Genomic DNA, 11,105 nt, shown 5'->3' on the forward strand with positions numbered 1-11,105 from the left:
CAGTGGCTCCCCAGGAGGAGCAGGAGGGCAGTGCAGTCCTGTTAAGCAGTGGAGCAATGGGAAAACCCTTGGCCCAGCATCTCAGGGCTGCTCTGCTAAAAAGCCTTTGAGCAGACCCCAAATCCCTGTCCTGCTTGGCTGTGCTGGGTTTTGGGCACTGTTGTTCTGCTTGGATGCTCCTCATCACGCCTTAGCAAAGATGGGCTGAATGAGAGGGGAAAATTGCTCCCTGCAGTTTGCTTTCTCAGCCAGCTGTCCGTGAACAGCACGGGATTGCTGTCCGGGGCCAGGGAACAGGGAACAGGGAACAGGCTGTGCTCAGTGCCACAGCAAGGAGCCCTGCAGTCCCACTGCCCTGAGCTGCTGGAGCTGCTGCTGGTGCTGCAGGGATCCATGTCAGCCACTGGGACAGAGCTGCCTCTATCCCTGCAGCCTGGAGGACAGGCAGCAAGAGCTTTGGGGTCATCCCGTTTTGAAGGGTAACATCCAGTCCAGCTTCCTTGCAGATGTTGGGGTCACAGGTTTGTTTATGGTCTCAGCTCTGAGTTGGTGCATCCTCGTTGATTGAATCCAGGAGGATGGTTTTACTTGCTTGAAAGCAGAGCTGAGACCACAGAGTTTGTGTAGAAGTCTCCCAAAATCACTCCCAGTGTCCTGGCATGCCTGTGGCACTGTCTATGGAGGGATCAGGAGGTATTTCACAAATGCAGCCAGGGAAGGTTTGTGATTTCTGTGCCAATGTGAGAAACTGTGGTGGGGGGGATGACGAGTGACTTACCCAAGGTCCACAATGAGGACTTGACACACCTGGAAAAGGTGTAAGAGGCACCTGGATCCTAAACCTCTTTAGTCAAAGACCTGTCTGCTAGCTCTGCCAGCAGCCCCTGTGTTTCTCAGGGCTCCCTAGAGGATCTGATTTAAGGCAAGGACAACAACATTACGTAATTCTGCTCTTTCATATCCAAGCATCTGTGAGAGCAAGACTAGTCTGGCATGCTTGAGTTTTAATTAAGTTTTTAAGAAGAGATTTTAAGATTTAGTATTTCTGGAGTTCAAAGGTGAAGAGGCCTGCATTAATAATTTCTGATTCCCTTTGCTGCTGCTAGTACTAAGATTTGCCAAAAGCAGCTTTTAATGGCAAGTCAACCCCATTAGTCTTGAAGGGCCTGTGATATGTGTAGAGATATGAAAATTCCCAGGAAAGGGAATTTCAAGTGCTGTACTAACCTTCTATAACTTTGACCGTGTTATTTAAAAGGAACTTTGCTTGCCTATGCACCATTTCTCTAGGAATGTAAAAATCCAACAACCATCACAAAAGCCATTCACATTAGCAGCCTCCTTGTGAATTTTAATTAACAGGAAATGCCACTCACGCATTGAAATTCAACATCCAGAATATCTCTGCTTTACTCCTTTGATGTTCCCCATCCAGTCCTGGACCAACATCCATATGTTCTCCTGAGACACTTGGAGGAAAATAATTTTGGTTTATTTACAGTAGGAAAGCATTTTGTCGTTGTCTTTTATCCCAGAAGCATTCAAGTTGCTTTACAAACTGTTCACACGGAGGAGCTGCTCTGTGGGTCCTTACAGCAGGGAGTGATTCCAGAGCTGTGCTCAGTCAGTTTGCACGCAGCAGTGATGCTGGAATTTCAGGAGAGACAGGAAAAGATTCGTGCAATAAATGAAAGTCCAGCACGATAGGGAATTCAGCTATTAGAGGTTAGATAGCCTTGGTTCCCTTAATTATTTATCCTTCATCAGTCACTGAAAGGATATTGCTGGGATTTTCCTATATTTCTATAGTAGTAACCTAAGAAGACATGATTGGGCTCTGTGTTACTGGAAGTCCTTCACTTGCATGTGATTTTAACAAGCAAAAAACCACCCCTCACTGGTTAACCTTTCCCACACCCTCAATTTCTCAAATGGGTAGAATAACATGATCAACAGGTGCTGATGATATTGGCATGGGGAAATGTCTTCAGACTTAAATAATTCTATTTTAGCCCTTCATTCATCTTGTTTCTCCAGTTATTTTCTTAAGCTGTACAGTTCATGTACCTCACCCTCAACCTGGGGTACAGCACTGCACCCCCTCCACCCCAATCACTGTCACCACCACAGGTTTACACTGTCACCACAGGCTGAACTTGCAGGTGTTTTGGCACAGACCCACCCTGACCACTGCAGTCTGCAGTCAGAACTGAATTTAAAATCTCTGTCCTGGTGGGTACAGAGCTCAGTCCTCATCCCCAGTCCAGGTAAAGCCAGGCTCTGCTTCCTTGCCACAGTGCCAATGGAATCCTCTGTTATCTCATAGCTCCAGCAAGCTGCTCACAGGTATGTGGGGCTCTGTCTCCTCCTGTAGAGCTTGAGCTCTGCAGAGATTGGAGCTTGTCAAGAAAGTTAATTCCCTTTATACCATCTGGAAACAACACGGGGTGGGAAAGAAGACCTTGGAGCATCTCAGGAGGATGCATCCTTCATCCTATCTTCATCAGTTTTCCTTAAAACTCTCCCAAGCACGGTATATTTTTTCAGAACCAAAATGAACCAGACCTCAGGGTCCTTGAGCAGAGTGTGACCACAAGATGTCTCAGTTGCTTCGCTGCGATGTGTGGTCCTGCCTGTCCCGTGTCCCCGTCCTGCCCCTTTCCCACTCCCAGCCTTCACCCGCCGTTCTCCAGGTATCCCTATGAACACACACGCTGGTATTTGGGTTTTTTTGCGGCTGTGTTTTGTTTACTGGCTTTTTTTTTTTTTTTTTTGGCAAAGCAAGCTTGTTCATTGTGTTCTGGGGATGTTAGGCATTTACGTTTCTAGCTCGTTTACAGGTAGTTCATAGTATAAAATTGAAGTTACCCCAGATTATTTCTTTTGCTGTAGATCCAGCTGGCAGAGAACAATTTTGAGTTGAGCCAAAGGAAAAAATCTAAGTATGACTTTGCAAACAAACACTACTTGGTGCTGCCAGAGTTACTGCTCAGTGTCCCCACAGACCTCAGGTGCTTTTGCCAGATGATGTAGCAGACTCAGAAAACACTCACCACAATGTTGTGAACTTGAGGGGGTTTTGTTCTTTATATCCTATTGCTAATTTTTTTTTCTCCTACCCCAGAAAGCTGCCTGCCTAGCCTGGATGGAGTCCCAGGGGCTGATGCTAATATCAGTTTGCTCTGAAGTAGAATGAGAAAAGAGTTTAGTCTTAGGAGAAGCTGATGAGCCTTGCAGGATCCTGCTATGGGTCTTTTGGGTTAGTCCCTTATAGTCTGCACATTGAATTGAAGACCTAATTCATGGCCTGTGCAAGCAATTGCTATGGATGCTCCAAACAAACAGCACTTTCTTTCCCGCCCGCCTGGCTGGTGCCTCTTCCCGGCTGGAGCCAGGCAGAGTTTCTCATCCGGCCTCAGTGCTCCAGGGCACCAGGAGGAAAGCTTTGCTCCACCAGCCACGCAGGAAAAACAAAACCCCAGCTGTAAAGCGGAGTTGTTGAATGGAGCAGCGAGGGCATGAGGGACCTGGTGCCTGCAGGAAGGGCAGAGGAAGCAGGTGGAGCTTTGCCCTGCCTGTTGTGCTCGTCATTCCAGTGCCTGCCACTGCCATGGGGTCCAGCCATGTCCCCTGGGGAAGGTGCTGCTCTCCCTCTCCTCTCTCTGGAGGGCAGAGCCCCACGTGCTTTGTCCCCAGGGGTAGCTGGGACAGGGCTGACCTCCAGCCCCTTGCCCTTTCCCGCCCAGGGGAGCATGAGAACATCCCGGGGGCCTGGCAGTTCCCAGCTGGCCCAGGGCTCAGCTCAGCACGGGACAGCAGGTCCCCAGAAGGGATGGGCTCAGTGGCAGCTGGGTGAGCTGTGTCACCTTTGTGCACAAATGGTGCCTTAGCATGAGAGTGTCTGGCCAAGGGGCAGGTTTGGTGGGAGCCAGGGAAGGCTCCTGTAATCCCTGAGCTTGTATCTGAGCAAACACCGTGGCTGGTCCTCATCTCCCAGTGAGCAGGTTTAGTGGCTGGAGCTGTGTGCTGGGCACATTCTGGGGGCCAGGCAAGTTGGTTCCATGGGAACTGCACATCCTGGCATGTATATCTAGGAGCTTCTCAACAGTTTGACAATCCTGATTGTGGCTGGATTTTTCTCTGCAGTGGCTTTGCTGGCTACAGGGAATTGGGAAAGCTTCATGTTTGAAGCTTCCTCTGCTAGGGCTGTGAGATGAGCCTTGAAGCAGTTTGTGAACCCTGCACAGTCTGAGCAGGCAGCAGCAGCCTGTCAGAACAGATGAGAAGTTACCAACTGGTTTGCTGGATCCTGTGCCCTTTGTGCCATGACTGATGTCTGAAAGAGCAAAAGGTCCCCTCCTCTCCGAGAGAGATGCCAGCCCTGCTCACTGCTTGCTGGTGGACAGTGTGAGGAGTCATCTGATTTCCCCACAAGGAGTGATGACACCCCAGGTTCCATATGATCCTTGTTCCATCTTCGTCAGCCCATGTGTCATTGACTCATTTTTTTTTCAGCTGTGTGTCATTAAAAGAAGCCTTCTCTGCAATAACAGAAAGACCAGAAAAGTGTAAAGCCTGAGCAGTGCTATGCATCCTGGCACTCTCCTGTAGTGCTGTTATTGCCCAGGCTTCACACACCAGCTTTCACACACTTCAGGAATTGCCAATGTTGCTGATCTGAATTCCCTTAAAACATCTTGGGTTTTGAGTCCTGGCTTTCTGGTGCTGCCTTGGTTTCCTACCCTACCTCTCCTAACAGCCACATCCAGGATCCTCTGTCAGAGCAATCAGGCACTGGAACATGGGAAGTTTTCGGGCAAGTCTGGGGCACCTCACTGCCACTGGGTATGTAGAGTCAGCTTCAATCCCTGTCTTTCCCTCTATCTTGATAGCTGTTGCATGGTCTTTTTCCACAAAAAACCTCCTTTGCTATTTAAAAATCTCCCTCAAAGGATAGCTGAGGCTGCTGTCAAGCGGTGGGAGACAGGGCTGGCCAGGCTGGATTTAACCCTGGGGACAGGCTGCTCTCCCTCCAGGTTTTCTGTTTTCTGGAGAGTTGTTCCAGATGCGAGGTCTTAGAAATTATATTCTTTCCCAAATATTTGTTTCCACTAGACATTTAAATAGCTTTATGGGACATTTCATCCTGTCTGTAGTGGCCAAATTCTTGTCCTTGGAGATTTCCTCTGGCACTGCAGCTTCAGTGTGAAACTGTTTTCTCTGTTTGTCACCCTTAAACATGTAGATTTGTGTTTGGCCTCCTCTTAAGAGGCAGAGAGAGCAGCAGAAACCCCACTCTACTGCCTCTTGTCCATGTAACAACTTTTAAATACAGAGCTGGTCTAACAATTTCCACAGAAGCCAGCAGCCTCCGCTTTCTCCCTCCAACATACTCTAGATAATCACTAAAGCCTCAGCCACTGCCAGAGAGTTGACCCCTTGGAATGACTCTATTATGGTCTTTTATAGAATAACACAATGCTTTCCCGTACTTGTATTAATAGAGGAGCAGTTGCATTGTACTTACTGTTTATTTTTCAATAAATGCCCTGAATGTCCCTCTCCTGCCACTTCCAGAGGAGATGTCAGTCCCTGTCAGCTATGCAGGGAAGTTAGCAGGGAAATAGAGAAGGGTGAGACCAGAGGCACACAGAGGAGGACATTATAAAGCCTTATAAGTGACAATCTCAAGAAAGCTTCCTAATTAGTGTTTATGAACTTCCTCTGCTAACCCCCAGCTACTTGTTCTTTTTCCAGGATGAGAGCCCGTGTCTATTGTGAAGACTTTCTGTTCCCAAAGGTGCACAGAACTCTGGCAGACCTATGGTGGATTTACTCCAAACCTGTGCCAGCAGATGGCAGAGAGCTGACGACCTTGTTTCTGCAGTGCTCCTGCATTACCATTGTGATAGGAGGCCTCTTTTACAACTGGATGTTTGCTTCCCTGGAGTATTCCTGGCACCTCTCTGTTGCAATGACCATCTCCTTCAGCCTGCTCCTTCTCCTGACTCTTGTTCTGGTGCATCCTGCCCGTTGTGTCTTCAGCATGATCATGCCTACGTTAGGCACCAAACAGGGCCGCAAGCTGCTCTTCTCAACCTGCACCATGATTGCAGTGGTGAACATAACACCCAACATCATCAGCAACATTAAAACCATACTGCAGGTTATTGAGTGCATCTGCAAGAACTCCTCTGACAGTCTTCTGAACTCAACTGCCCTGCTGGAGACAGTTTCCTGGGAGTTTGGGGATGCAATCCAAGAAACCATTCATTCCCTTTACAAGCCTATGAATGGGCATTTTCGGTTTTCATTGCTTCACAACAGCTCCTTGATTTACCAAAAAATGCACCTTGCGGGTGAGAAAATTAGTAGAGAATTCTTGTCTGTTGAGGTTCTGGTCAAAGACTCTATACGAGTAGCCAACAGACTGGTTGCTGGCTTCTTCATGCTCTATCTCTGTTTTGAGTCCACCTGGTATTTGAAAAAGTATCTCACCAACCTCCGTTTTGACAATTTTTACATCACCAAGGAGCTGGAACATTTAGCAACGGACAGAAAAGCAGCTCATCTGCTGGTGGGCTCATCCAAAAAACTCCTCCGACCAACAGGCTTGAAGCTGTCCTGGGAAGAACTGGTGCTTTGCCTGGTGCAGGCCATGCTGGTCACTGTGGCCCTGGTGCTGATGCTGGTGGTTGTGGCCATGGACCACTTTGCATTCAGCATGGCAGACACAGCAGTGAGGAAGGCAGCTCAGTTCTCTGCAGTGCCCATCACTCTCAACATTGAATACCAGGTGAGTGCTGGGGTGTCCTGTCCTCCCATGTACAGGGACCCCACTCTGTGTCACTTCCTAGGAGGGGGCAGTGGGGATTGCTGTCTTTGTACCCTTATTTACACAACCCTGACTTCCCTCCCCAGCCCCAGGAGCCTTAGTGCCGATACCTGCTTATAATAGATTTACAGGAAAATAATCAGGGCTTAGAAAAAGCCTCTAATGCTGCAGTCTGGATGATGTATTTCACCATAAATGTCACACAGTGAATGTCTGTGATCTCTGTAACAGTGGATGAAGATGACAGATAGGACATTCCTCACCATGCCCAGTACTCAGTGCCTACACATCACAGTTACGCAGCCTGAAGTGATCACACACTTCAATGTCCTTCTCTTAGTCCTCTAACAGTGATTCCACATCCCCTGTCTGATGTTTCTGTAGTAACCAGTTGATTTTGGTTTCTTCATATCCCATTTACCTTTTAACTCTCCTCATTTCAGGTTGAAATGAGGATTGTGCCCTTTCTATTCAAAGTTTTCGGGCATCCTTCTGAGAAATTACTACTTGGGGACTTCAACAGGACCTACCACCACCATCTAATCTTCAGCTCTGCCCACTGCAGAATCAGCCCCCCTATAGCTCCCAACCCCTCTGTGCTGCTCGTTGTGGGGCTGCTCTTCTGCATCCTCTACGCCACTGTGTTCCTGGAAACCTACGCACGCCGCCTGTGCCGGAAAATCGCAGCTTCCTTCTTCCAGAGCTGGGAGGAGCAGCGAGTGCTTTACCTCTACAAGAAACTGTCCAGGAGGCACAGGAAGGAGAAAAGCTGTGTGAAGAGCTAAGGGTGCTTTTGGAAATGGGGGGAATGTCTGACACTAGAGCACAGGCTTCTGCCACAGGATCGCACATTTAATTTTCCAGAGTTGGAGAAGTGTCTGGAGTCTGGAGAAAAATAATTAAAAAAAGAAAAAAGAGGTTGAAATACCTCATTTTTGCATTAATTTGAGAAAAATGGGCTAAATTTCCTTTGTGTTTTTTAATATCAAGAACGTCTGGAGTCAGCTGTTGCAGGAATGGTGGGAGATGGCTCATATGACTTGGAGCATTTCTACAGCATTAGGCAAGGCTAACTGGGAAATTTATGGGAACTGGGGTCAGGTAGGCACTCATTTACTTTCTCCACCACATCCATGCTGGAAGAAGTACATACTTCCTTTCTTTCTCAAGTTATACCTTCAGGCAGCAAGAAAGGAAACTCATCTGACTTGATTAATATAATTTTCAGTGAGGTTTTCTTTCACGTTTTGTGCACAGAAACCCAAGTAGACTAGATAAATTTAGCAGTTTATTCACCAAAGTCTCATTTCAGCCTACTGAAGTAAATTCAAGACCAATATGACCATGAGAGGCACATCCTGGGCATGGGTGGTGCTGGAAATCAGCACACAATGACTTTACAAAATCTCTTCAAAATGGCTGTTCAAAATAAAATAGAAATAAAATAGCTGAAGGATCTCAGAAGAGGATGAGAATAGTCAATAAAGGTCAATTTGGGTGTTGATCTCTTTCCCCAAGTATGAAGTGATAGGATGAAACAGTCTCAAGTTGTGCCAGGAGAGGTTTCGATTGGATATTAGGAAAAATTTCTTCAACGTTTCTCAACCACTGGCACAGGCTGCCCAGAGCAGTGGTAGGGTCACCATACTGGAGGGATTTAAAAGACATGTAAACGTGGCACTCAGGGACGTGGTTTCATGGTAGCCTTGGCAGTGCTGGGTTAATGGTTGGACTTCATGGTTTTAAAAGTTGGGTTGTTTCAAATGCAGAAACTGTGTTATTGTATCCAAATGAATAAATCCATCACTTGGGCAGCATCTGAAATATGTTATTTTTGATAGAGAGGCACACTGGACAACTCTGTAAGGGCAGGGGCTAGAGGAGGGGAAGATAAATCCCTGCCAGGTTAAAAATTAAGCAACTTCACAGCTTCATTTCTTCAAAGCATCTCTATTATTTTCCTCCCTTCTTCCATTAATGTCTTCATTAAGGTAATTATTTGACATAATGCACCTCAATGAGATTAAATGACAGAAATTAAGTGGTAGCTGCTGCCAGATGCACTGAATTTTCTCGTCTTCTGAGGTACTTGAAACAAGTAGGTCTGGATTATACTTTTTTAAGCATTTATCTATCAAAACCCTGGTGAATTAACTCCCCAGGTTTCTTAATTCCCTGCTGTTCTGATGATTAATTCAAGCACCTTTATGCCTCTACAGCAACTGGGGGCTTTGTCATGGTGTTTCTGTAGAAAATGCCCTGTGCTCTTCTGTTTGGGTGAAAGCAAAAAGATTTGCACTGAGTAGCCAAAATTATGTGGAGCCAGGGGTTCAAAGAGCTGGGAGGGAAAGGGAGAATCCCTTCAGCCAGCAAACTATCTGAGCAGCATGTTGCCTTCCAACAAGAACAACTTGTAAAAGAGTTTTTCCTCAGGAAGACTCATCTTTTTGACATCAACCATGTTGTCCCTGGTGCCACATTGGGCTGTCATGCTTTCCCCTGGCAGGGGAACTGGCAGGAGGCAGATCTGCTGGAAATTGCTGGGCTCTCCTGAGAGGCGTTGTTCCTCAGCCAGATAAAGGTGTGACAAAACAGAGCACATTGCCATTACAGAGCTGTATTGCCCACTGGAGGGGTGAGCTGCCTTGCCACGGTTTGCTTGATGGTGCAACAGAGAAATGCGGAGCAGATTAAGCAGCAAGCAACGTTAATTTATTCACATATTTTTTATTAACTAGGACTAATGTACAAGCCTCATTATTTGCTAAGGGATTTTCATCCCTCAGAGCCTCTCTGTACTCACACCCTCACTCCTGCTCATTGTGGCTCTTGTTGCCTTTATTTTCACTCAGTGCATCCCTCCCATTCCACAGGCAGGAGGAAATGGGGAGCAAGGCTTTGTCCTGTGTCACTGTCACCCACCAGCCCCCAGTGCTGGGTCTGGAGCCCACAGGGTGGGTCCTGAGTATCCACCTCCTCCACAGGGAAAATCCCTGCTGGTCAGTGCTGCTCCCACTTGTTCACTCATTTGCTGTCCCTGGCTGCATTCTGCAGGAAAGCATTTCACCCTCTGCCTTCTGGGTTTGGATATTCATGAAGTTGGAAGCTCAGGCTCAGAGGTTTGTGTGCAATGAGGCAGAGGCAGAGCTGGGGTGCTCCAAGGGGGCTGGGGAGGGTTTGGTCACCAAACTGTTGTTCATTAGTGCCAGTGCCAGCTCCCAGCCCTGCTGATGCTGTGACCCTGCTGCCAGGGGCTTGTCACTCACTCAAATCTGCTTCAGCTGCCACCAGGGGAGATGTCGCCATGAATTTTTATCCACAGCTGCTGTTTTCCCTAAGAGTTACCACCACATGTGGAGCTGTCTGCCTGGCAGGACACACAGGGGTGGGCCAGGGCTGTTTGCCTGGTTTCTTCTTTGCATTTGTTGAGGTTTGAGGCTTCTTAGTTATCTAGAGAAAAGTGTTAATCACAAGAGAGAAAGGCCCATGGATTGCTTTTTCTCCAGCAGTGCACCAGGGGACAGAAAGACACACGTAGGACAAGTTCTACCCTGAAGCACCTGATTCCCTTGGAGTTTTGTGGTGTATTTTAGCGGATTTTTCATAGGTAAAATACATGCAAAGCTCCTGCTTATGGCTGTCTGACAGGCAACAATGGATGGCTTTAATATACTGAGGTGCAAGTGTAAATAATCCAGCTCAGAGAGTCTCTAGGCAGGATCTCATTCATAGTCACAAATCTGCATCTACCAGAGCAGACAGGCAAGCAAACAAAAAGCTGTCTCCAGAAGAATTTCCTGATTTTTAGGCAAACTCCATTTTTACTGCATTTATCCTATCTATAGTATTTGCAAATAACCATTTTTATTGCATTTACCCTATATATAGTATTTACACTGTGATTGCAATGGAGAAGCAACACTTCCATGCACCAAATCTTAGAAAGGGAAATATTCATGGACATAAATAGATGTAAAAAACCTTCATAGCATTGTGCATGCAATCCATGGTGAGAGTTTCCCAAGTCCTGGCTCTTTTAGATGCAGATTGGGTCAGGATTTCACTCTGAACTCAATGCCTCACATTTTGCAATAGAAAATTTCCAATTTAGTTGCAACAGGCCTTCAGCCTGCAACACAAACTGTGGAAATGAGGTAGAAGCAACGCTGGTTATCCCATAAGGCTGCTAAAAGCTGGGATGTGGATATAAAAGCCAATCCTCCAGGCACCTTTCTCAGTCCCCTGATTTCCAGAACTCTGAGCACATCAC

The 11,105-nt window shown here is 47.0% G+C and overlaps 1 protein-coding gene across 1 annotated transcript; it reads left to right on the forward strand.

Annotated features, from left to right (window-relative positions):
• The first annotated feature begins 4,248 nt into the window (after nt 1–4,248).
• OCSTAMP (osteoclast stimulatory transmembrane protein) lies at nt 4,249–8,652 on the forward strand. Its single transcript, XM_085079266.1, has 3 exons — nt 4,249–4,845; nt 5,758–6,796; nt 7,279–8,652. Exons 1-3 carry the CDS (start codon nt 4,802–4,804, stop codon nt 7,618–7,620), a joined length of 1,425 nt encoding a protein of 474 aa, XP_084935392.1. The 5' UTR covers nt 4,249–4,801; the 3' UTR covers nt 7,621–8,652.
• Nucleotides 8,653–11,105: the final 2,453 nt, after the last annotated feature.

The sequence above is a fragment of the Lichenostomus cassidix genome, chromosome 20 (genome assembly GCF_008360975.1).
Source record: "Lichenostomus cassidix isolate B80296 chromosome 20, HeHo_3.0, whole genome shotgun sequence".
Lineage (NCBI taxonomy): Eukaryota > Metazoa > Chordata > Aves > Passeriformes > Meliphagidae > Lichenostomus > Lichenostomus cassidix.

Coding starts and splice junctions, on each gene's coding strand:
- OCSTAMP (XM_085079266.1), top strand. CDS start 4,802: ATGGGAAGTTTTCGGGCAAGTCTGGGGCACCTCACTGCCACTGG. Junction 4,846..5,757: donor GGGCACCTCACTGCCACTGG/GTATGTAGAGTC, acceptor TTCTTTTTCCAG/GATGAGAGCCCGTGTCTATT. Junction 6,797..7,278: donor CTCTCAACATTGAATACCAG/GTGAGTGCTGGG, acceptor TCCTCATTTCAG/GTTGAAATGAGGATTGTGCC.